General features: G+C 50.0%; 2 protein-coding genes across 2 annotated transcripts in view; both read left to right on the top strand.

The window, feature by feature from the left end:
* The first annotated feature begins 417 nt into the window (after positions 1-417).
* LOC138415834 (dapper homolog 3-like) lies at positions 418-11,952 on the top strand. Its single transcript, XM_069544380.1, has 3 exons — positions 418-517; positions 10,391-10,590; positions 10,765-11,952. The coding sequence occupies exons 1-3, from the start codon at positions 418-420 to the stop codon at positions 11,950-11,952; spliced, it is 1,488 nt and encodes a 495-aa protein (XP_069400481.1).
* Positions 11,093-26,288, top strand: part of AJAP1 (adherens junctions associated protein 1) — a 127,843-nt gene continuing 112,647 nt past the window's right edge. The window contains exon 1 of the mRNA XM_069544846.1: positions 11,093-12,005. Coding sequence (XP_069400947.1) covers positions 11,977-12,005 — 29 coding nt within the window. The 5' untranslated portion in view covers positions 11,093-11,976. The remainder of the gene's footprint in view (positions 12,006-26,288) is intronic.

Here is a 26,288-nt window from a genome sequence, read left to right as displayed (position 1 = left end):
CTTCCATTGTATAAGGATCCACATTCTGCTGTCCACTTGTCTGCTCGTGAGCATTTAGGCTGTGTCCACCTTTGGGCGATTGTAAGCAAAGCTGCTATGTGCTTGCACGCCCACATTCCTGGATGGACTCTCACTTCTCAGTCTTAAGACCCCTGGTGGCTTCAACCTCCCAGTTGTGTGCTCAGTTGCTCCGTCATGTCCAACTCTTTGCGACCCCAGGAACTGTAATCTGCCAGGTTTCTTCTGTCCATGGGATTTTCTAGGCAAGCATACTGGAGTGGGTTGCCATTTCCTTCTCCAGACTCCTAGGTGGTATCTCTTTAATGCTCAACAGCTTTTGACAGCGTATTAAAAAGCAGAGACATCACTTTGCTGACAAAGGTCCATGTGGTCAAAGCTATGGTTTTTCCAGTCATCATGTACCAATGTGAGTTGGCTCACAAAGAAGACGAAGCCCTGGGGAACCTATGCTTTCAAATTATGGTGCTGGAGAATAGTCTTGAGAGGCGCCTGGATGGTAAGGAGAGGAAATCAGTCCATCCTAAAGGAAACCAACCCTGATTATTCACTGGAGGAAATGAAGCTGAAGCGGAAGCTCCAATACTTTGGCCACGGGATGCAAAGATCAGACTCATTTGAAAAGACCCTGATGCTGGGAAATATCAGTGAACATGAATTTGAGTAAACTCTGGGAGATAGTGAAGGACAGGGAAGCCTGGCATGTTGCAGTCTATGGGGTCACAAAGAGTTGAACATGACTTAGCGACTGAACAGCAACAAAGCTTTTGATGTGGGAGCACTTGATTGATTGAGTCAGCATAGAACTTATAGTCCAAACCGGGACACCTTGAGAGTGAGACAGAGCGGTGTGAGGAGGTACTCCAGAACAATAGTCTTAGCCTGTCTAGGTCAACCTGTTTGCCGAGAGCCTCCCCTTTGGACAGTTGTGTGTCCCTGGTTGGCAATCAAGATCTTTTAATTAATTAACTAATTAATTAATTTGGCGGCATTGAATCTTAGTTGAAGCACATGGGATCTTTTGCTGTGGCTTGCAGGCTTCTCTAGTTGTGATGCACAGGCTCTCGAGCACGAAGGCTCAGTAGTTATAGCATGCAAGCTTAGTTGCCCCGTGGCATGTGGGATCTTAGTTCCCTGACCAGGGGTTGAACCTCTGTCCCCTGGCTTGGAATGTGGAGTCTTAACCACTGGACCACCAGGGAAGCCTCAACAATCAACTGAGACATTATACAGATGAGGCTAGCTGCCCCTCTCCCAATTTTCAGGCAAGTTTTAATAAGCCGATGATGCCTCGATCGCAGAGAGCTTACTAACCTTCCCACATGGATGTTTGGGGCTTGGAACTTGACCCAAGGAATCTAAGGATGATGACAATCCAATCTCATCAGTCCCTTAATCCCAAATCTGGGTTCCAAAGTGATGTCTAGCCCACATTTTCTGAAACTCACTAGGCTGAACAAGAAAACAACCCGAGAGAAGGGATCTCATTTGCCTGATGCAGCAATCATGGAATACAAGTTGGCTCAATGAGCACGTGAATCGAGGAATGGCTGACTCTAGGCTGCTGACTGCTCTGCCTGGAGAGAAGGTGACCCAGATCTGTTTGTCCTTGTTTTCCTACCAAGTTGCTCAGAGGCACGGGCAGCTTCAGATTCCTCGCAGCACTCTGCAGAACCCTGCCTACATTAGGTCTCACTGTTCTGTTCAGACACGTGTTACTTTCATCAGTATGGCTTTCCTACCGTGTGAGTCTCCAACTCTCCTCTGAGATCCAGACACCATTATTCCACAGCCACTCACAGGACCATTTGCTACTGTAGGAAGGAGGGCCAGGGATATAGTTTGCAGGCTTCTAGCCTCTAAGAGCAGGGGAGAGCTTAGAGAGGAGGCGATGGTGCCGAGTACCAGACAACAGCCAGTCAATGACCTTCAGAAGGTTTCCAGTGGACAATTATGCGTTTCTATCTTGTGTCCTGTTTATGGTCTGGATTCTTCTCTAAACTGTCTCATGAAGAAGGTGTGTTTAACTGATCAAAGTTTACCTGGTACCTAGAATCATGCACAATAAATCTTTGATGCATGAAGGATAAATTAGTAAGTAGCTGATATCTGTCCTCAGCTGTATGCCAGCTGCACTGACAGCAGCTCCTTCCTAATCATGGCAATGATTTATGAGCATCTAATGTGGCAGGAGCATCGCCCAGGTCATATGATTTAAATCCTCCCGAGGTTTGCTCCTTCCGGTCTCATTTGCAAGATGTGAGAACCATGGTAAAGGAAATGACATAACGGTCTGAGATCTGGTAAGTGGTGAAGGCAGCACTTGACACTATCTGTCTGATGTCAAAAAAGGGGAACAAATGGAATCCATATCCTTCTGATTACTGTACGCGTCCTTTTTTTGGATACAAATGTCACTGTTCATTATGAGGGTAGGGGCAGTTTCAGTGGTATCCAGGCTATTGCTTCAAAAAGATACCCTGGATTGCTGATGTGTTTGGGAAGCCTAAGTTCTCAAGCTCATCTGGGATGCTGTGGGCCTGATTCAGCTTTTAAACACCTGCTCCAGACACAGCAGACCAGGCTACCTTCTCTGGAGCCCTTTGCTGGCTCCTGCAACAGAGGAGAACTCTGGGCATCAGACATGCAACCCAGACAAGCCAGGAGTCACTGTATCCTGGGAGACATGTACCTCCTTACTCAGTGAAGCTTCCAGAAACTTCAGAACAAAGGAGTGATGAATTCCTTAGCTTCAACTCTCCCATCCCCAAGGCAGGAAGAGCTCAGCAAAAGAGGCGACATTGGTGAACCAGGCGTATATCAAGATGTTAAGGGGGAAAGGTGAAGCCGGTACAGGAGATGCAAGAGCCCCAGGTTTGATCTCTGGGTTGGAAAGATCCCCTGGAGAAGGGAATGGCAACCCACCTCAGTATTCTCGCCTGAAAATCCCATGGACAGAGGAGCCTGGTGGGTTACAGTCCACAGGGTCGCAAAGGGTCAGACATGACTGAGCAACTGAGCACAGCACACCGTGAAGACGTAAAACCCTGTGTTATGTTTCTATTTAGACTCTTGATTCTGGATTGATCTCAGTCATTCTTTTTTGTTTTAATTTTAGTGACAGTTGATAAAATTCTACCCTAGGAAATGTAGAATCTTAAAACAGTGAAGGCCTACAACTGAATAACTACCAGCCTTACAGGTAAGCACTGGCATGCTCTCAGTGAGGATCACATTTGGCCAAAATTTACAGAAAACTGGGACCAAATGAAGCTTGAGCTAATGCGAGATCTATTTCCCTTGCCAAACAGGAAGTCGGTGGGCAGGTAATTTGGGATGCATGTGGCTGTCCACCACGCCGCAGTGGCCCAGACTCCTTCTGTCCCTTTACTCTGACATTTTGGCATGCAGCTTCCACTCTCATACCTGTCACCTCATGGTCACAACACGGCTGCTCCATCTCCTGCATCCTATCTGCATTCCAGGCAAAAATGAGGACAAGAAAGAAGGCAAAAACAGGTGCTAAAAAGTCAGCCCCCTTCTAAAAAACTTCACCAGGCGTCCCATCAAGCAATTTCTTCTTATATCTCATTGGCCAGAACTGCATCACAAGCCACCCTCAGTAAAAAGGAGGTGGGGAATACGTGAACTTTCAGCCAAGCACATTAATCACTCCTCCCCACCTCCCAACAAAGTTCTGTTAGTAAGACAGACAGGGGCAGTAGATATGGGGTGGTCATCTGGCAGTGTGTAAATGCAGCCACATTCCCTAGAGGTCCAAACAAAGGTGAACCTTTCATACAAGCATAGTTCTAAAGATGGGATTAGGGCCAGAGTTGATTATGCAGGGGACCAGCTCTACTGTGCATCAGAAAATCATGATCCCGGGTAGTGATTTGTAGAACTTGAGTACTGAACTGCTTTGAACACAGGTTGTCTTCCAGGGTTTCGGCTTTTTAACATACTCAAAAAAAGAAAAAAAAAGAATAAAACCCATAGGACCAATTAAAAAAAAAGAAAGAAAGAAAGAGGATGGTGAAATGGGTCTCCATCAAGAGTCCTTCGTGTGTTGTACTAGAGAGAGCTTCAGCATTGGACATCCCAGACTGGATCACTGAGTCATCCCTCCCCTGCAGGGGGATCCTGGACAATCAGCTTTGAAGTTCTGAGGCATATGCATGTGATCAGGCCTGGCATTCAGTCAGCATGGTTGGAAGTAGCCACTCCAGATATTACAGAATTGAAACACCTTCCTACGAGCTGCAAACAGCCCCTCTACTCCCCAGCACCCCCAACCGCCACCTCTGGTCCTCTCCCGGAAGCCCTGCATGACCCCATGGCTGTGGACAACCTTCATCCCAGTGCCCAAGCTGCACGGTATGAAATGCTTTCAATATACGCCCGTGTATGATAGTATCACCAACCTCTCCGGCTTGCGGCGGCACTTAAATGAGGTCAGAAATGTAAAATTCTTCATGATGAAGAATTTAAAATTCTTCATTCATCTTCCACGCAAGGGTGACTTTCAGGCTACGCTGGGCATTTGCTCTGCACCGGCGCATTCAGGAAACGACAAGTCTTCCTCCCTCCTTGGCATGTTCTGGAAACCTCTTCAAGCCGAAGATAACAGCTCTGACAAGGCACTGTTAGAGGAAGTGGCTTTTCTGCTCAATTACTTTCTGGATTGGCTGAGAGCAGCCCAGATGAGCTGCTGCTGGGGGAAGGCAGGGTCCAGTAATTATTGACTGAGAAAGGAGGCCACGGAGGTATCTTAGAAATGATGGTGATGACAGTGGTGTCCATGGTGATGATGGTGATGGTGATGATAATGATGGTGGGGATGGTGATGATGAAAAAGATGGTGATGGAGACGATGGTGATGGTTGCTTCAACTAATCCCAGCTCTCTCTTCTAGATAGACATACAGGCCCTAAAGATGCATTATCTGACCATTTTTATAGTTAGGGATAAAGCCAATCAGCCCCACTACCCAATCATTAGCGACAACTGTCTGCCTCTGAGTTTCCAGCATTAACCAGATGCCTGACTCTTGGGTAAGGGATAATGTTTAGACGAATTCTTGCAGCCTTGAGGTTCAAAAATCCATCTAGAGTTCAGAGATAGAAAAAAAGCATGCGAGCACAACATGCTTGCGAGAAAACATGCTACCTTCCTTCGAACAAATGCTGGCATTGTCAAATTTAGGGGCTCTGTAAAAATAAAATATTAAACCTTCTGGAATTGTTGGCACCTATCAACTCTGAATATTCATTGGAAGGACTGTTGCTAAAGCTCCAATCTTTTGACCACCTGATGCAAAGAGCTGGCTCATTGGGAAAGACCCTCATGCTAGAAAAGATTGAGGGCAGGAGGAGAAGGGGAGGACAGAGGATGAGATGGTTGGATGGCATCACTGACTCAATGGGCATGAGTTTGAGCAAACTCTGGGAGATGGTAAAGAACAGGGAGGTCTGTCCATGGTGTCGCAAAGAGTCGGACACAACTTGGCAACTGAACGACAACAACAATGACTCATAAGTAGAGGTGTCACCTGCCTTTCTCTGGGGGAGGTTTCCATTTCCTCAGCCCGCTGATGCCAGCCTGGCTGTGCCACCTCCTGAGGGTAGCCTTAAGGGCCACAGTGAGGTTCTGCCATGACCCTGCGCTTCATGATGGGGTGTGCAGCTGACAGCAGCTCCTTCAGGCTGGTCCCGAGTGAAGACAACGTGCAGGAGGACTGATGGGGCAACATGGTGGTTTTGAGCGTGAGCGGGAAATCACCCTGTATCGGGTTTGGTCACCAAGCTCTGCAGGTTGTCTGTTGATGCAACAGTTTCTGGTCTGGGCTGAACGATGCGGTTGATGAATTGATTTGGAAGAGACAACAATAGCTCAGAATCCAGGGCATCCAATTCGGCCCTTCCTGCTTCGAGCCAGGGGTCCCTGGACCTGCCAGGAGCAGCGACCCCTCCAGGGTCAGCCTTCAGCCCCTGTGCACCCACCCCTGATGGAGGAGCTTGTCCCCCGGGAGCCTCAGTCACTGTATTTTTTCCTGCACATCCTCAGGGCTCAGTCAACACAATGAGGGCATCCTCAGTCTCTCTCCTCTCCTCCTAGAAGGAGTGGGACTTCTGGGGCTAGCAAGTGATGTCCCCTGGTCCCTTACTGTATCATTGAGTGTAACCAAGGAGCCCCTGACCTGCCCCCAACCCCGTTGATTTTCCTTAATACCCAGTTCACCCATCTAAAGCCCCATCCTGAGAACTCTGTGAAGTTGGGTGGCCCTTCTTGCCACCACGGTCCCCATCTACCTAGGGCCCAGAATCTTCTGGAATGTGAGGCAGGAAGGAATTTTCCTCGCATCTCTTCTGGAATTAGTCACCGTGTCCCAATTCTTCCTCCTGGTTTCTCTGGCCACTGTTGTCTCCCCCAGCCCTCACACCCCCACAGCAGAGGTCTCCCAACTCCCCTCAGCGCAGGCACAACTACAGAAACTTTGCAACACGGGACAAAAGCCTCAGACTTTGCTTCATTTAAAAATTTAAAAAAAATTGCTCATGTATTTTTGGCTGTGTGCATAGGCTTTCTCTATTGTGGAGAGCGGGGGCTACCTTCCTAGTGGTGCAAGGGCTTCTCACTGAGGTGGCTTCTCCTGTGATGGAGCACAGGCTCCAGGGTGCCTGGGCTTAAGTAGTTGCAGCATGCTGGCTCAGGAGCTGCGGCCCATGGGCTCAGTGATCGTGGCGCATGGGTTTAGTTGCTCCATGACACGTGGAATCTTCCTGGACCTCCGGCATTGGCAGGCAGAATCTTATCCACTGCACCACCATGGAAGGCCAAAACCCTCAGATTTCAGACTCAGTCACAGGAGAATGTGTAAGGATTCAGCTGGGTAGCCCCATCCCCAGGCACCTCATTGCCTGGCTTCCCACCCATGTCTGTCCACCCTAGACCCTCTCCTCTCTGGCTTCATGCCCCAAACCTCCAGACCCTGTAATGCCAAAGGACTGCTAATCGAATGGTCACTTCATATTGCAACGGGGATGGACCCTCCTGGTCTTCATCCTTGCCCATTTAAATAGAACAGGAAAGCTGGTCATCACAGAGAGTTTCTAAAAGGCTTGAAGTGAGGGTTTTCTTTTTCCCAGATCAAATTCTCAGGCAGCCCTCATGGGAGTCCACTGCTTGATCAGAGGAAGCGGAGGGACCATATTTTTCTCTCTCTGATACACATGCGTATTTGACGGGTAGTAGAGACCCAGCATTTCCTTTGGCCAGGCCCAGGTTGCTGGACAGTGGCCCTCTGAATCATTTGATCAGAGGGAGTCTCAGTTTCCCTCCCAGGCTCTGACCTGCCCACAGCTGGAGTGGGGGGGTAGGACTCCAAAGTCAGGGGCACTTATCCTCCCCCACTCAGGAGGAAAAGTGACTTGGACTTCCTTTCCCAACCTTCTGACCCCTGGAAAGTTTTAATGAGTGGAGGAAGCTGGAAAGGCAGGGGGGCAGGGGTAGAGAAGACTGTGTGAACGCTTTAAAGAGACATAATAATTTCAATCAGTATTTCCCATCCATTTAAAATCACAAACGTAGCCACTTAATCAAATGTCATGCTTAAGACACATTTACCTCCTTGGGAGAAAAATGAACAATGGCAGCTCAATTTGGCTTTGGATGGGTTTTAAAAATAGTCAGGTCTGTGAAGGCCATTAGGTAAATGGTCTAAGAGCTTCAAAGAGGGCCTCCCGCTGGGGGTCGGCCAGCTTCTTTGTTGGGAAAATAGTGCAGGGCAGAGAGGGCTTCCAGAGGCTGGGGCCAGTCTTGGATTCCAGGTCCCTGGGTGCAGGCTTCTCCTGGGCAGCGAGCAGGGGGGGAACCTGATGATCTTTCAACAATGGGTACATTTGAAAAGTGCCCTTTTGCATTTGTTGAAGCTTGTAGGCATGTGTCTGTGCCTGTGTGTGTGTGCACGCTGGTGTGCTGGGTGGGAGATGACTTACACCATCCCCTCCAAACTCCCAGGAGAGGAGAAAAATGGACTGGTCAGAAATATGAGATGCCATCCAAGCACAAGAAACCAGTTACATTAACAGTGAAATATGTCATTGCTCTTAGTGTTAGTCGCTCAGTCATGTTCAACTCTTTGCGACCCCATGGACTATAGCCCACTAGGCTCCTTCTGTCCATGGAATTCTCCAGGCAAGAATACTGGAAAGGGAAACCATTCATTTCTCCAGGGGGTCTTCCTGACCCAGGGATTGAACCAGGGGGTCCTGCAATGCACGCAGAGATTCTTTACCATCTGAGCCACCAGGGAAGCCCAATATGTCATGATTTTATTCTCTTTCAGCACATACAAATGGCCATGTTGGGACTTCCCTGGTGTTCCAGTGCTTAGGACTTCACCTTCTACTGCAGGGGGGTGTGGGTTCGATCCCTGGTCAGGGAGCGAAGATCCCAAATGCCTTGCAGCCAGAAAAAACAAACAAACAAACAAACAAACAAAAAACAGAAGCAATGTTGAAACAAATTTAATAAAGACTTAAAAAAAAATGGTCCACATAAAAAAAGGCTTTTAAGAATGACAATATTTGCATCAAGAGAAAAAAATAAAAACAAAATAAGAGTTGTTCTCTTTGGAGAATTTGCAGCTGAGTGGTCAGTGCCCCAGGGAAACAGAAACTGGTAGGTCTTTGTCCTAAATCTGACTTTCCAGCCTGGGTGAGGGCAACCTCCCTCCCTCAGGTGTGGAAGGTGCCCCGCCAAGTCTTGGTGGTTCCCTGCTGGGTAACTTCCCCTCCTGACTGTCCCTGCCCCCAGCTCTTTCCAGAAAACACTTCCATTTGCTGTCTTCTCAGCCCTGAGGTTCCTACCTGAGGTCTGGGGATCCCCTGGGTATGTGGGTAGAATGCAAGGGGTCTTTATACTTGGATGGTGAGAAAAATCATGTAAGTCCAGCAGAGCAAGGCGGTGTGACATACCTGAGACCATCAAACAGAAACTGCAGACATTTCTCTTGCATCACCACGACTGTGGATGGCTCAAAATATTACTGCTATATGTCCGGACACAGCCAAATCATGGCACACTTTGAATCTGGCAATTCATCCTCAGCGTAATAAAAAGAACACACACTGCTATATGAAAAATGCATTTTAATATCTTGGTGTGTTTCAGTACACTTGGTTCCCTAACAATCCTGTGCATTTTAGTTTCTATGCACTTAAAAACGTTCTGAGACGAGGGTTTGCTTAAGGGTGCTGAAGGGGTCCTTGGAGCAGAACTGGTCGGGAGACCCCCAGGCTCACCTGGTCGAGCAACCTCGTCAAGGATTATTCTGGCTCCTGAAGGGCCTCCCTGGTGCAGCACTCCCACTTTATCCCGCTAGGTGGCAGCAGTGAAGTCACCGCTTCTCTCCAGGCCTCAGGGGCCCAGTCCATAGTTCCAGGACCTCCCTTTGGGATCTGTCCACCCCCTTAAACGCTCAAGCAGAGAGAGGACTCCAGGGGAAGACCCGCCAGGGGTGGTCAGGTAGGTGAAATGCTGATTCAGCCTGCCGCTTCTTCGGACAATAATAGTGAAACAGTGTGAGGCAACCTCATTTAACCCCCACAGAAATCTCTGTGGAAGGGAATATGGAACCCATTTCACAGATGCGAAAACTGAGGACCCAAAGAGGTTGATAATGTGCCCAGGATCCCACAGAGAGTAGACAGTGGCACCTGGGCTACCTGCGTCAAAGACTTAGGGTGATCTGGCCACCACACCACCCTGTCCCCTGCCCTCTCCTCTAGGACCTTCTCAGGGAGGCAAGTCACCCCCTTCTGTCCTCCTGCCTGGGCAGAGAAGACCCTTATGACTTTCAAAGTCCTGGAGGCTCAGGGATGAAGTTGCCTGCCTGGGAGTCCACAGTTCCAGGGACAAGCACCGGGCCTGGCTCCACCCCACAACCATCTGCCCCCTCCCAGGGAGGCCTCTCTTGATAGAGGGGGTCTCTCCCGCGGGGCTGGGGTTACAGAGCTTCACTGGGAGAGGCACCTGCATAGACCACTGGTGCCTGCCCCTCCCTGGACCCCCGCATCCACACTTGCCACACAGGAGCTTCACTAGCTGATTTATAAGGCCTGGTTTGTGCACCTCGGGCCGCTGAGAGTTGGAAGCAGGGCTTTGTCGCGGCTGCTCACGCTCACGGAGTCGGCCTTCAGCGCGGAGTTTCCCCCGAGTCTCTTCCCGGTGTGAGGGACCCCGCCGCGGGCCCCTTCGCCTTTAGTCAAGGCCTTGCAAGGACAACCTAACCAGGTAGGCACGGGAACTCCAGGAACCGACAGTCCGGGACGCCGGGGTCCTGGAACTCTCCGGGGTCCTCCTTCTTCAGGGCTGGCCGAGCAGCAGCTGCAGTCGGGCGATCGGGCGCAGCCGGACTCCCAGTCCGGGGGGCGGTTAAGGTTTTGGGGTTCGGGACGGGACGGGACCGGTGGGGGGACAGAAGATGGTGGAGCTCTGACCAGGGACGCAGAGACTTCTCTCCTCGGAGCCGAGACAGGGGTCCAGGCCGCGGGGAGAGACGAGTGCCTAGTAGCGGACCCTCCCACCTTCCTGACTCCAGCGGCCGCTTCAGCGCACCTCTCTGCCTGGAGGAAACTTTTCTCCCAGTCCCCACCCCAGGCGCCCCCAGAGTACTTCCTCGGGAACGTCCCCTCCCCCTAACCAGCTCTCCCGGGGCACTGGGCGCACCGGTAACCGGGTCAGAACCTCGAACCGCTTGGCGTGCCATCCGGTTACCGTGGCAACACCATCCGGCGGCGCCCGGCGGTCCAATCCGAGCCCGCGGCCTCTCTCGAGCTTTTCCCAAGGTGGGGACCGGGACGAGGCCAGAGCTGGGGAAGGGGCGGCCGGGGCCCCGCCTGCAGTGTCTCCGGGGCCGGCACAGCCCCGCGCGGAGAGGTGGGCCACCGCGAGGCGGGGCGGGCGGCGACCGGCAGCCGGGGCCGGGCAGTGGGCTCGGGCTTCAGTTCGAGGGGCGGGGGAGCGGGTGACGTGAGCCGGGCCGGGCGGGCGGATTTGGGGCCCGCTCGGGGAGGCGGGGGCGAGCGCGCGGAGAGGCAGACGCGCGGAAGGAGGCGGCCGAGCGGCGCTGGCGGCTCTGCGGCGGGCGCGGTGGGCGCGGGCGGCGGGGCTCCGGGATCCCCGCGCGCCTCCTCGGCGCGGCGCCGCCGCCGCGCGTCCCCACGCCCCGCGCTCCACGGCGCCCTCGCCCCGCGTACCTCCCCCGCCCGCCTCCTGCCGGCCTCCGGCGCCGCGTCCGTCTGCGGAGCGAGCGCTCAGACGGAGCCCCCGGCCAACTTGAGCGGCGCCGAGCGGCGGCTGGAGTCCCCGGCAGAGGCCCCCAAGTCGGCGGCACGCGCAGGGGAGACGCGTCCGCCAGCGTCCTCGCCGCCCGCACCCCCGGACCTCGCCGCCCTCTCGGCGCGGGGCTCTGGCCGGATCGAGAACCGCGCCGCGAGACACGCACTGTGCGCGGCGGCGCCGCCCGCCTCCCTCTTCGCGGCTCCGGAGGACGAAGCCGCCGCTCCCCGATCCTCGCCGCGCGGCCGCGGCGCCGGAGTGCGCCCCTCCCGGGCCGGCAGCCGGCTCCCTCACCTCACCGCTGCCTTCTCCGGGTCACTCCCGGAGGGGGTCGCGAGCCCTGCACCCGGGCTCAAGGATGTGCGCCCCCGCGGGCCGCCCCGCCTGAACCATGCGCCCCAACGGCGGCGGCGCGCCGGCCGGCATGGAGCCCCGCGCGGCCACGCTCTGACTCGCTCTGCGCCCCGCGGCCGGCGGGCGGCGGGCGGCGGGCAGCGGGCGGCGGCGGACCGAGAGCCGGAGACCGGCGCCGCGGGACGGAAGCGAGCGGGCGCGGGCGCCGCGCAGATGGCCGGGGCGAGCGAGATCTGAGGCTCTGCTCCCCGAAACGTGACCATGTGGATTCAACAGCTTTTAGGACTCAGGTGAGCGACCCGGCCAGCGCCGGGGTGCGTGTGGGCGCGCGGGTGCGTGGGTACCGAGCTGGGCTGAAGCGGCGCTTTCCTCTGTGTTGCGAATAAAGCGAACCCCTCTCTGCTCCTGCGAGAGGCCAGCCGGTGTCCCGGGATCCGGGTCGGGCCGCCGCTCCGGAGCTTGGAGCCCCGGAACCGGCTGTCCCGGGTTCCGCGTGTCCGGGTCGGGGCGCCCGCCCCATTTCTCCCGGTTCTGGGGCCGGCCGGGCGCGCCCGCGGCTCCCGGCGCCAGCAGCGCAGTGTCCTGGCCGGCCGCCCCGGCGCGCCGCCTCTTCGGGGCCCAGGGGAGGCGCGGGCCGCTGGGCGCGGCGGGCTGTGAACCCAGGGCGGGGGCCGGGGCTGCCAGGGAAAGCCAGGGGCTCCAGGTCTGGCGAGAGCTCGGCCGGCGGAGTTAGAAGAAACCGAATCCTGACAGCCACGCCGCCCCTCTTTTCCCCTTCCTCGGGGCCCCGGGGCTGAGCAGGGGCCTCCTGGGCTCCCAGCTGCCGATCCAGATGTTTGCCTGTGACCTCCGGGCCCGACGGGCGCGCACAGCTGGCGGGCAGCTGGGGCGGGAGACGTTGAGGCGCTGGGGGAGCGCGGGAGGGCACCCTTTCTCCCCTACGGGCAAACACCCTCCAGGAACGCCCCGGGGTTTGCCTTTGTCCCGGACTCCAGGGCCGTTTGAAACCGGGAGTTCGAGCTCGATGCCCCCAGCAGGGGTACCCAAGAAGACCCTTTGGTGCAAACTTTGCTCGCCTGCCACGGCTCTCTGGTTTTAGCCCTGCTAGGAGCCAGTCGGACACACTTGTCCCCTTGGCTGGGCAGACGGCCTCCGATCAGTCGCCCTCCCGCCGGGGTCTCGGCGGAGCTGTTGCGTGTGGGTCCCAGGTTGCATCGGAGAACTGGAAGGACGCAGGCGGAGACTGCGAAAGCCAGCGTGCGGTTCTCGAGTCTGTCCACTGGGATGCACTGCACTCCCGCTTTGGGGAGAAAGGGGCCCGGTCGTCGCCGGAGCCTGTGCCTGAGCCTTCCCCACCACCAGCAGATAAAAGCTGGGGGAAGCGAGCTGAGGGGGGAATCGAGTGCGCGTCCTGATTTTGAGAAACTGGGAGACGACGGAGCCTGCAAGGCGTCTCCTAGCTACCCTTGATTTATGAGATGATTCCCCAGTCCCGGGGCAAAGCCTGTTGGAAATATCTAGTGAGAATTGTCCAGTGTTATCTTTGGCCTTTTTCTTGAAAGCGGCGTTCCTTGTCTGGGTGGCCGGGTCGTGTTCGGCGGCCTGGGCTTTAATAGGTTAATACTGAAGCGGGTTGCGCTGGATATCGGCTCAGCCTGAATCGATGTCCTGTACTCAGACTAGATAAGGTTTAGGCTCAGCCGCTCTGGGACACAGACTCAATGGAGCGTCAGGGCAGCTCTGCCCGAGTGACCCCTTCCAGGTGCCCTCGCCTCTGCCTGCCGGGTTTCAGCCAGACTCCAGAGCCTTCCGAAAGATAAAGGGGTTCCCCCTCTTTGGGAGAGGGTGCTCCTTCAGCTCCTAGACACCTCCCCAGCTGCTGTCTGGCACGGCCTTCCTGATTGACTGCCGGCAAGTTATTTGAACCGACATCTTTCTTTATTACTAACTTGCTAGATTGAAAGATTAGTATATTTTGATAAAGAGAAAAGTGAATAAATATTACTGGAAAAAAGAATCTCTCTGGTGGTTCAGAATTCACTAAAACAGTTCATCTAACGCATCCCTGAGTGAGGTCTACTTGGGCTTTTGCTTTAGGAAATAGTTCTGTTACTGATTTTGAAGTTTGACCTTTTGTTTTTTTCCCTTCAGTGTTAGCACAAGAGATTTTCTGTAAATGTGCCTCTGAGGACGGGCTGTCACCTTTCGGTGAGGCTGGCAGGAGAGAGCTCTGTCATGTCTGAGAGCCATCCCCTGGCCGGCTGGCCAGGAGAAGGGGCCGTGCTTGGAAGGTCTGTGTTTCTGCATTTCACCAGGCACAGCGAAACAGTCACTAAAAGCCAGGAATGGCTTGCCTGGGACCTGCTAATGCGTTTTTCCTTGAAGGCAGCCCATTTCCTCTGCTCCCGAGTCCTTCCATGGCTCCCCCAGGTGAGCACCGGGCATTGTGCTGCCCGGCTTCCAGCCTGGTTAGGTCAGCCAAGCATAAGACATGGGGCCCAGGTGACAGCAGATGGCTCTGGGCGCGACCTGAGTGAAGACTCTCAGCTCTGGCTTGCGAGACAAAGTCTGGGCTAGGATTTCTGCTTCTGCTTTGGAAAGGAGCTGTGCGCGGTGCCTTTTCTTCCGAGGAGGAGGAGGAGGAGGAACAGATTGAGTGTTTTGGAGCTGTTTTTATGCCTTTTTGGTGGTGGTTGTAGCAGAGCTCCAAAGATACCTTCCATCCGTGCAGATAAAGGTATCTTTTGAAGGTGGCCTCAGAGCCCTGCCAGCTGCGTCCGAGCTCGATCTGGGAGCAGCTTGAAGGGGATGCTTACTCAGCAAGCGGCACAGATTTTAGAGTTTGGCCGCCTGCTTGTGAGTGGCCTCTGAGGCCACAGCCTTCCACGTAGCAGCTTTCTCAGGGCTTGGAGCCTGCCAAGCACTTGCCAGGTGTCCTCAGGGGCACAGTGGCTAGCCAGCAGCAGGCTCCTTGCAGGCCTGGTTCCTGTCCTTCTGTCTGTTCTTCCAGCCTAATGTTCTGTTGGCCCTTCTGTTCCAGAGGCCCCGGGTGTGCTTGCGGTGGGGGAGGGTCTGTAGCAATTTAAGATGACTCTTCTTTCATGGGGGTTCACACAGGTCCCCACCGGCCACACGGTACCATGCTTGGGCCTCTGTGCACAGTCCCAGTGGTTTGGTTGTCCCCATCGCTGCCTGTAAAGTCCTCTAGCAGCTGGGGCCCTGCAGCTGGGCTTTAGAGGACCAGGTCAGAGGCTCTGTCCACAGACGTCATCCTCCTGGTCAGTCCTGGTTCTCACTCACTTCCAGCTGCTGGCACCAAATTGATTACCACTGGAGCCCCTCGAGTGTCAGTGGCTGTGACACTCATCCAGGACAATATTGCTGGAATAAATCATCATTTCAGGAGACAGTTCACATCTTTTCTGCCACGTGGGTGCATCTCCCCTCACCGCTCAAAGCTCCCCCACTCCCCAGGGAACACACTGTCCACGAAGAGGAGGGGGCAGTAGGCTCCTCCCAGCCTGTTGATTGATTTATTCTTTGGTTGATTTATTCTAATCACCTGCTTCTTTTTCTTCTGTGCATCAAGGAGGCCAGTAAGTGGGGAGCAGGGCACAAGCTGAGACAGCTCCTCGCCTCCCTGAGATGTCTGTCTCCCAGTCCCTGGAGAAAGAGCCGCCTTCTTCCCCGTGCAGCCTGCATCCTCCTAGCCGGGTCGCTCAGAGGGAACAGCGGCATCCCACCCGCCTTGTGGTCCCCAGCCCCAACACGGACACCATCAAGGTGTTTGGCAGGTGTGGGCTGGGTGTGCTTCTTGAGTTCTTCGCCCCTCAGACATTGTGTGGGGAGATCACAGGGTGCACAGAACACGCGGGGCAAGGCTGCACCCTGGGTTGTGATGAAGTGGGTGGACACCAAGCCCCAACCCGGCCGACCACTGCCCAGCCTCCCGGAGGCCCGGGCTCCTGTCTGGGGTACGTAAGAGTCATCTGCTTTCCAAACGTAGTTGCCAAGTTTTCTTCAAAGGGCTACAACTCAGTAGAGACCAAATTGATGTAGAGATTAGCTTGGAAAGCCAAATATATCCTTGATCTAGATTTTCACGTTTGAAGTCTGGCTCGAGAGGGTTTCTCCTGCCTGATGCCAGTCAGCCAGGAGGGGGAGGCAGGAGGAGGACTCATTGGGGCTACAGCAAACAGACCCTGTGGCCCCAGACTCCACTCTCTCTCAAGACCCCCCTTCCAGGAATTCAGAGGAGCTGGTGCGTCAGGAGGCCATCCAGCGGGGAGTGGTGGTTACGTAACTCAGATTAACTCAGTTCATAGAAAGTCGGAGGATGCAGTGTTCCCATGTTGGAGCTCTGGGAGCCCTTGGGTCCTGGCTCCCCCGGTGGCCATTCATATAGAGCCTGGATTGTTTCTGGCTGCTTGGAGGAGGCTGCTCTGGCTCCTTGTTGGGAACAGCACTCTCTACCAGCAATGAGCCAGGCACAGTAGGGTACTTCTTCAGGGCCTCTTCCAAAGCCCCTTCCAGAAGAGCATGCAGGATCCATCCCCTACTGCTGGTGGTGGTGGGTGGGGGTAGTGAGCTGGATTGTCTCCTAGCAACCTCTGGACCAGCAGAGTTAATTGGGATGTCCCAGCAGGTGCAGGGAAGTAGCCAGGTGATGAGTGATGTTTCTCTGAGGGTGCTAAGAGGCTAGAAGCCCCCCGTTCATCTATGGGCATCTTCATAGTAGATAAATACCTCCAGCATGATCCAAAGAGAGCTCGGGTGGAGGACAGTGGGAATGATGGCATCTGTTTTGCCCTCGTTGGTCCTGACCCACTGACCTAGGCACCATCAGAGTGTCATGTGCTGGCAAAGAACAGGGTCCTGCTGCTGTACCATGGGAGACTAGGGGATCAGGGGGTCAGGGGTGGGAATCAGGGGGCGGGGGGATCAGGGGGCTGGTGGAGGGTTGGGGGGCTAGGCTGGAGGGACTGGGGATTATATTTGCGTCTCCACCCCATACGTGCACTCTGAAATAAGCTATTACCTTTATTTCTCCCCTCCCGCCAAGACAAGGTGGGTGGCAGCCGTGCTGGGTGCATCTGTGCGTCAGCCTTCTGCACACGCCGCTCACGCGCTGGTTCTGTCCACTCACCAGGGTTTTGGTCATTTGGTGCATGGTCTCTTGGGTGGTCAGCCAGCAGAGCCCACTGCCTCTGCCCTCTTGCCGTTTTCAGCCCAGATGGGTAGGGGCCTGGACTCTGCGTCTGCTGAGACCTCCTGCCTGACTCCCCAGCAAGTCAGTGCTTGGGCCCTGTGTGTGACCTCAGGGGTTTCAGCTGGCACTGGAGACTCGGGGATACTGGTGCACCTGTGCTCAGGCTTCCTGGTTGATGCTGGAGAGGAGCCCTGGTCTCTGGACTGTGAGTGATGAGGGCAAGGGCCGTCTCATCCTTCAGCACCTCTAGAGAAGAGTGCTGCTGCTGCGCAGATGCTCAGGAGCTCTCTGCAAATGAGTAAACGTATCCACTTGGCACAGTGCCCATGCTTTTTCCAAGTGTTGCCCTTGTAGTTACTTGGTCTTGACTCTAAGCTAAGATCCAGGAAAGAAATGCACAGCCAGAGCCAGGTTTAGGTTGAGACTCTTTCTGCCCCCCCACAGACAGAGACCTTCTTCAACCCTACTTACTGGTGCTCACAATTCCACCATTAGGGATTCATTCCTTTGGCTTGAAACTTCATCACAATTGGAATGCAGGCATGTTCAGGAAAAACTGTCTGAGCTACTGATCTGATAATAACTGAAAGCACTCAGTGGGATAGTTTTGAGTTACTATCAGTTCAGTAGGAGTGAGAGCATCCAATTTTTAACTTTCTGAAAGGAAAGGTGAGTGTAGAAGAAAAGAGAACATGAAGGCAGGTGGCACAGGTCTGGCAGTGGGGGCTAAGGTACCACCAAGGGAGGCTGGGGCAGAAGTTGAGGGCAAAAGGCAAGCTCACTGGCCTTCCATGGGCTGAGGTCTCCCCTCCCCTGGACTGTCTTGGGGAATAGGGACAGTTAATGTGCCTACTAGGGATTAGTGGAAGACAGGGCCAATGCATCTGAAAGAGAATATTCTGGTCAGTATAGGAGTGCAGGTGGGCAGCTGGAAGATGTTGAGGAATGTTAGTAACACATAGGCACCTTAAGCCATGTCTGTTCTTGTCTTAAATGTGAGCTGTGGAATTTGTACTGTATTTGGATAAAATATGCATGCTTTTTTAAAAAATTGAAGTATAATTTTCATAAACATTATATTAATTTCAGGTGTACAACATAATGATTCCATACTTGGATACCTGTGAAATGAGCAACACAGGAAATCTAGTTAAGATTTGTCACCATACATAGTTACAGAATTTTTTTCTTATGGTAAGAACTTTGAGGAGGGGGATAAATTAAGAGGTTGGGATTAACATATATGCACTACTATATAGAAAATAGATAATCAACAAGGCCCTGCTGTATAGCACAGGGAACTATACTCAGTGTTTTGTATTAACCTGTAAGGGAAAAGAATCTGAAGAAGGATATAAACAGATAGATAGTTGTTGTTTAGATAAAAACTCAGTCATGTCCGACTCTTTTGTGACCCTGTAGACTGCAGTCTGCCAGGCTCCTCTGTTCATGGGATTTCCCAGACAAGCATACTGGAGTAGGTTGCTGTTTCCCTTCTCCAGGGGATCTTCCTGACCCTGGGATCTCACCCATTTAGGCTGCATTAGTAGATGGATTCTTTACCACAGAGGTATTGGGGAAGCTTCATAGATGGAGCTTTACACATATATATCTTTGCTGTATACCCGAAACTAACAAGACAGGGTAAATCCACTATAATTCAACTTTAAAAAGAAATTAAAAAACAAAACAAAAAAGAACCTTTAAGATCTATTCTCTCAACAACTTTCAAATATGTGATTCAGAGAACAGGCTGGTGGTTGCCAGAGATGGGGGGTGAAGGGTGGGGAGTGGGTGAAAGGGTGGACGGGTCAAAAGGTGCAAATTCCAAGAATGAAATAAGTCCTGGGTGTGTCATGTGCAGCTTGACACTGTAGTTCAGGAGAGATATCTGCTATAAATGTCTGTCCAGCACAGAAAGATGTCCTGATCCCTGTCTCCACTTATCTCTCTCATTGGGCTTGCTCCTCAGCTCCTGAGTGCCGGGGCATGCCCTACCCTGAGCAGATGCCGAGCAGACCCAGAAATGAGTGGATTTCTCCTCTTCGAGACTTCTCACTCCAATAATGGGGGCAGGCAAATGAGGGTAAAACACCCTTATTGGGGTGAAGAGGAGCACTGTCCAATAGAAATATAACGCGGGCTACATTGGTATTTTGAAATTTTTCAGTAACCACATTAAAAGAAAAATGTAACAGGTGAAATCAGCTTGAATGATATATTTAATTTTTCAGTATATGCAAAATAGCATTTCCACGTGTCATCAGTCTAAAATAGGATTAATGAGGATTCCTGTTACATTCTTCCCCTGCTCTGAGGCTTGGAGATCAGGAGTGCAGTTTGCTTTCATCTCTCCCTCTGGACTTGCTGCATTTGGGGGCTCATATCGGACACTTCCGTATGGAAACTCAGAAGTGAGAAAAGCAAGTGTTTGGAGACTGCCACCTCCCCAACCAGTGTGTCATGTTGGCACCGTTGCTCCATTAGTGAGAGCTCCGAGGAGGGCCAGTCTGGCCAGCAGCCCTCCTGATTCAACAGCGGGCATTTGCTGATGCCAGCTCTATGCCGGGTCGGTGCCAGGGCCAGAGGCAGAAGGATGAGCTGGGGTGGGGGCATTGGCTGCTGCCATTAGGGGTCCTCAGCTTGGAGAGGGGGGTGGGCTGTGCTAGCATGTCCTGTCCTCCATACCTACCATACCATCAGGGGCCCCCCACCAAGGGACCCCCACCAAGGGCCCCCCAAGCTGTAATAAAACATTTTTGGGGCCCTGAAGAGGGGATGGCAGAGCTGTTCCTTTGTAACAGAGGTGTCAGAGGCCAGGGTCAGCTGATGCAGAGGGAAAAAGCCAATGAAAGAGCCTAGTGAACACAGAAGCTGTGTTGCCCACCAGAAAGGAGCGCTGACCCCCAGGATGAACAACCTCAGTCAGAACCTGGCTTCTGACAAATGCTCAGAGAGACAACAGACCCCAAGGGGCTGGTGGGCAGCTGATCAAAGCTGCACAGGTACAAGGGGGCTCTTGAGCAGATTTGGGGGCAGTGTCCTTGCAGTGACCAGCCCACCCTGTGCCTTCAGGAAACACTGATGGGGATCTCACTAAGTGCAAGACCTTGGCTCTGGGCACACTTCTGGGCAGTGGGGTGTGATCTGTGAGGGGACTGCACTTTGCTGAGGTGCCCTGAGTTACCTGTTCTTGAGTGTTAAAGAATTTGTACTGTGGAGCAAGTCCACAGTATGGGAGTCTGTCTGTATTAAATGGTAAACTCTTTGAGCTCTGAGAAAAGTCTCTTTTTGATATCATTTAAATCTTTTTGAATGTACTGACTCAGTTAAGCAGGGCACAGATTCACTGTTGTTCAGTTGCTAAGTTTTGTCCTACTCTTTGTGACCCCATAGCCTGCAGCACACCAGGCTCCTCTGTCCTCCACTGTCACCTGGAGTTTGCTCAGATTCATGTCCATTGAGTCAGTGATGCTCTCCAACTATCTCATCGTCTGCCACCCGCTTCTCATTTTACTTTCAATCTTTCCCAGCATCAGGGTCTTTTCCAGTGACTTAGCTGTTTCCATCAGGTGGCCAAAGTATTGGAGCTTTAACTTCAGCATCAGTCCTTCCAATGACTATTCATGGTTGATTTCCTTTAGGATTGACTGGTTGAATCTTGCTCTCCAAGGGACTCTCAAGGGTCTTCTCCAGCACCACAATTCAAAAGCATCACTTCTTCATCACTCAGCCTTTTCTATGTTCCACCTCTCACATCCGTACATGACTACTGGAAAAATCATAGCTTTGACTATATGGACCTTTGTTGGCTAAGTAATGTCTCTGCTTTTTAATATTGTGTCTAGGTTTTTCATAGCTTTCCTTCCAAGGAACAATCATATTTAATTTCATGAATGCATTCACTGTCCATAGTGATTTTGGAGCTCAAGAAAGTAAAATCTGTCACTGTTTGCACTTTTTCCTCTTCTATTTGCCATGAAATAATTGTAAAATCCCTAAATTCAAACTTAGGGAACTTTGGGGCAACTTAGATGATGATTAAGTGGCTTCTTGTGCCCAAATCCAATGATGCAGCCTTTTCAAATGGATCTATAGGCTCTACCAGCTGTTGTGAAGATTCCAGCAAAAGAAGGGTGAGGAAGGAGTAGTCATCAGTGTCTGTAGAAGAGGGATCTCAGGAGTTCAGTATTGATTGATGGACCTCAGTATATCAGGGCCCTGTGCAGAATTTTCATGCTATTTCATGGAATCCCTGGTCCTGAAAAAAGAACATGTAGGTTGGAGGAAGGGAAGGTCTCATGGAGAAGTTCTGACAGCCGGAAAGTGTTATTAAAAAGCTATCATTCTCAATTCTTTAGATCAATATGAAAATAGACCAAGAAAATCCTTAACAGAGTATTAAGAAATAGGTAAACTTAGCAACATGGAAAAGAAGCATATGGGGGCTTTCAAGGTGGCTCAGTGGTAAAGAATCCGCCTGCCAGTGCAGGAGATGCAGGTTTGATCCCTGAATCAGGAAAATCCCCAGGAGATGGAAATAGCAACCCACTCCAGTATTCTTGCCTGGAGAATCCCTTGGACAGAGGAACCTGGTGGGCTGCAGTCCATGGACTCATAAAGAGTCAGACATGACTTAGCAGCCGAGCATGCACGCAAAACAAAGTATGCACCGTGACAAAGTGAAGTTTATACCATGGATGCAAGGAAGGTTCAATATTTGGAAGTCAGGTAATGTAATGTATCATAAGAAAAGGCTAAGGAAGAAAAATCGGAGGATCATATATGTTTAATAAATTCAGAACTTATCTGTGATGAGAACCTCTAGAAAAAAGGTCTAGGAGTACATTGCCTCAACTTGATAAAGGACATTTATAAAAACTACCACTGACTTGATAGTTAATGCTGAGAAACTGGATGTTTTTCCCCTGAGATGAGGAAAAGTCAAGGATATGCGCTCTCACCACTGTTATTCAACACAGTGCTGGGAGTTCTAGCCAGTGTGCCACAGGAGAAAAGGAAGTAAAAGACATACAGAAAAGGAGAGATAAAACTGTTCGTATTTGTAGATGATACAATTATCTCTATAGATATGATTATCTACATAGAAAACCTCCTGTAATCTATTTTAGAAAACTCCTAAAGTTAATAAGTGAATTTAGCGAGGTTGCAGGATATGAGATAAATTTACAAAAATGAATTATATTTCTATTATCAGTGAACACACGGACACTGAAATTTAAAAATGCAAAACCGCAAGTGGTTACAGTTGCTAAAAAATGAAATATTTCAGTGCAAATCTAATAAAACCTGTTATGCTGATGCCTTGTATTCTGGGAAATACACAATGCCAATGGAAGAGTCAAAGAAAGTCTGAATATATGAAAGACATACCAGGCTCATGTACAGGAAGACTCATCATAGTATATGTTTGAGGATGTCACTTTTCAGATTGATGCAGAGGTTTAGCACAATTCTAATCAAAATCCCAGCAAAATATTTTAACACATAGATAATTCTAAAATTCACATAAAAAGGTAAAGGAACTAGAATAGCTAAGCCAATTTTGAAAAAGAATGATAAAATAAGAGGCATCGGTCTATCTGATTATGACATTATATAACTACTGTTATTAAAACTGTGTAGTATCAGTGAAGGGTTAGATTCACAGATCAGTGAAACAGGAACAAGGAATCTAGACTCCCACAAATACACACAACTGACAGCTTTTTCAATAAATGATACAAGAACAAAAGGACGTTTATAGGCAAAAATAAAACCCTCACTTTATACAAAAGTAACCCTGGATACAAAGTTCTGGATCCCAGAATTAAATATAAAACATGAAAACACTAAAACTTTTAGGAAAAAAAAATCTACAAGATGTGGGGCTTCCCAAATAGTTCTTAGACTTGACAGCAAAAGCACAGTCCATAAAAGGGGAAAATGATAAACTGGACCTCATCAAAATGTTTGCATTTTCTCTGTGAAAACTTTTTAAGAGGATGAAAATATAGGCTGAAGAGTGGGAGAAAATATTTGCAAACCACACATTTGACAAGGGGCTAATATCCAAAATACAAAAAGACTCTCAAAACTCACAAAGACATCTCAAAAAAAAAAAAAAAGATACAAGCTAATTAGAAACAGGTAAAGCCATGATGGGACATTCATCAAAGAGGGTGTTTAGATGGTAAAGAAAAAAAAAGGCATGTGAAAAGAGGGTCAACATCATTGGCTGTTAGAGAAATGCCATTAAAACTACAATGAGACTTCCTTATCTATCTACCAGAATGGCTAAAATAAAAAATACTGACACCAAATTCTGAACAGTATATGGGGACCCTGGATCACTATACACTGTGGATGGGAAGGTGAAATGTTCCAGCCAGTCCACAGAGCACTTTGGCAGTTTCTTATTAAATTAACCATGTAACTTCCTTGAAGTTGAGCATTCCACTCTTGAGCATTTAGAAAAATGAAGATTTCTGTCCACATGAGAAATTGTATATAAATGCTTATAACAACTTTATTTGTAAATAAATTCTCAAATTGGAAACAATCCAGGTGCCCTTCAGTAGGTGAATGGCTAAACATATCATGGTACCTTTACACCATGGAATACTGTTGAGCAATAAAAACGAGGAAGTGCTTAGTATGCGCAGCTGCCTGCATGAACCTCCAGAGAGTTATGCTGGGTGAAAAGAGGCAACCTCAAGGGTTACACACTGTATGGTGATTCCACAGTCTTCTTGAAATGAAAACATTATAGAAATTATAGTTCTTGTAATTATAATTATAGAAACACAGTAATAATTGTCAGAGGTTAGAGAAAGAAGAGAATGGCTATAATAGGACAAACTCGGAGGCCCTCATGGTGACGGGAAGCTTTCTGTCTTGATTGCATCTGTGTCACTATGCAACTTATTTTGTTGCTGTTCAGTCACTAAGTCGTGTCTGACTCTTTGTGACCCCATAGACTGCAACACGCCAGTCTGTCTGCAACACTATCTCCCAGAGTTCGCTCCAATACATGTCCATTAAGTCAGTGATGCTATCTAACCATTTCATCCTCTGTTAGCCCCTTCTCCTTTTGCCTTCAGTCTTTCCAGCATGGGGATCTTTTCCAATTAAGTTGGCTCTTCCCATCAGGTGGCCAAAGTATTAGAGCTTCAGCTTCAGCATCGGTCCTTCCAATGAATATTCAGGACTGATTTCCTATAAGATTGACTGGTTTGATCTTGCAGTCCAAGGAACTCTCAAGCATCTTACCAGCACCACAGTTTGAAAGTATCAGTTCTTTGGCACTCAGCCTTTTTTATGGTCGAACTCTCACATCCGTGCATGACGATTGGAAAAATCATAGCTTTGATTATATGAACCTTCATTGGCCAAATGATGTCTCTGCTTTTTAGCACACTGTCTAGGTTTGTTGTAGCTTTCCTTCCAAGGAGCAAGCGTCTTTTAATTTCATGGCTGCATTCACCATAAGCAGTGATTTTGGAGCCCAAGAAAATAAAATCTGTCACTACGTCACTTTTTCCCCTTCTATTTGTCCTGAAGTGATGGGGCCAGATGCCATGATCTTAGTTTATCCAGCTTATACATTGTATTGTAGTTTTGTAAGATGTTACTGCTGGGGAACTGGGTAGGGCTGTGCAGTATTTCTTCCTATCATGTCTTACAACACTTGTGAATCAACTCAAAAAGCATCGTTAAAAAAACTAGTATTCTCTACCACACTGTCAAAGGCTAGCATCTGATTGTGTGTACGTGTCCCCTCTTTAGGTACCATGTATTTGAATTTAATGACAAGTCATGGGTGATGTGAAAACAGGTAAATAAAAAATTTACAAGATTTGCTATGGCACACTTTTTATCATGCTCAATACATCAGCGTGTACACTTGCAGTGTTGCTAATGTGATGATATCTGTTAGCAGTGATAGTAATGAATGACCTGGTGCATAATTATTGGATAAGAAGAGCTGTCCAGATTCATGCATAAATCAGGTCAGCTCTGAAAATAGCGCAGGCTTTCTGGGGACAGTCCTGCTTGCCTGCCCTGGCACATAGGGTGGTATCAAGACTGTATTCCAAGGAAACACAAACAGTTGGTTTCCTGTTTTTAGATCAGTAAGACAAGAGCCTCAAGTTTGTGAAGGCACAATATTCCTTTGTATCTTTGCTGTTTTCACTTTCTTTGGTCTTTATGATAAAAGAACTGGTGTGTGTGTGTGTGTGTGTGTGTGTGTGTGTGTGTGTGTGTGTGGTATGCACACATGTGCTCTATTAATACTTGTGGAATGAAGTTGGATAATGCAGTGGGAAACTCCGTGTCAGATTTGGCTGTGAACTGCTGTGATTCCAAGAACTAGACCCTTTACTTCTCTGTTTCTCTCCTTTTCTGTCCAGCTAGGAGGCGCTGGAACACAGTGTTCCAGACCTTTCCATAACCTGGACTTTAGCAGATGACCAGCCAATCAGCACCATCTCAGTCTGTCCTCAGGATCCACGTGACAACCCTGCAAGGCAGGTGTTGCCACTCTGATTTTACAGAGGAGGAACCTGAAGTTCAGAGAGGTTAAGTGATTTGCCCAAGGTGACTCAGGTGGCTGGTGGAGGAATGTGCTCCTCCCACTGTCCTTTATGGCTCTCATGTTTTATATAAAATCTACTTTTCACTCCCTTGATTTAAGTCACATTTTGCCCTTCTAGGAAAAATAAAAATGAAAACAAAACCAAACGTAAAGTGGAGAAGGACCCAGCCACTGTGATGTCATGTTAGCACTCTGTGGATCTAGCTAGCCCTGACTCTGAGGTGGTAAGTCCTTCCTGCACCCAGAATTTTAGGTAAAAGCTTTGTAGTCTAAATCAGAGGTTATTTTGCAGCAAAGAATTCATAAGATGTCATAAAAAGATGAAAACTCAGACTTGTGACACAGATACAATTATTTAATCTATTTAATAATTTAAAATAAGTATGTTACCAAATTTAAGGAAGCCTCTTTTGAGAGCTCTTGTGAAATTAAACTTGAAATTAATGGGTTGAGAAAGTTTGGTTTAACATAACTTGTAAATCTAGTCTAGTACCAAAAGAATTCATAATGGAAGTTGGCACATCCCATAATACTCAAAAGCTCTCACGCATGGGATTATCTGAATGGTTGACTCTGATTATGGTGCGTATGTATATGTACATGCAGATGTTTAATATGTAAGCTAAATAGATGGACATAGCTAAATACAGTACATTTAAGAAAAAAAAAAAGCTTAGTCTGGATAAAAAGGATTGCCCACCATGTGTGTGTTTATTGAGGTATAGTTTACGTACCATAGCATTCATCCATGTTAAATGTACAGTT

Source organism: Ovis canadensis, chromosome 12, assembly GCF_042477335.2.
Source record: "Ovis canadensis isolate MfBH-ARS-UI-01 breed Bighorn chromosome 12, ARS-UI_OviCan_v2, whole genome shotgun sequence".
NCBI classification, from domain to species: Eukaryota; Metazoa; Chordata; class Mammalia; order Artiodactyla; family Bovidae; genus Ovis; species Ovis canadensis.
This window is presented reverse-complemented; position numbering and strand designations above follow the sequence as displayed.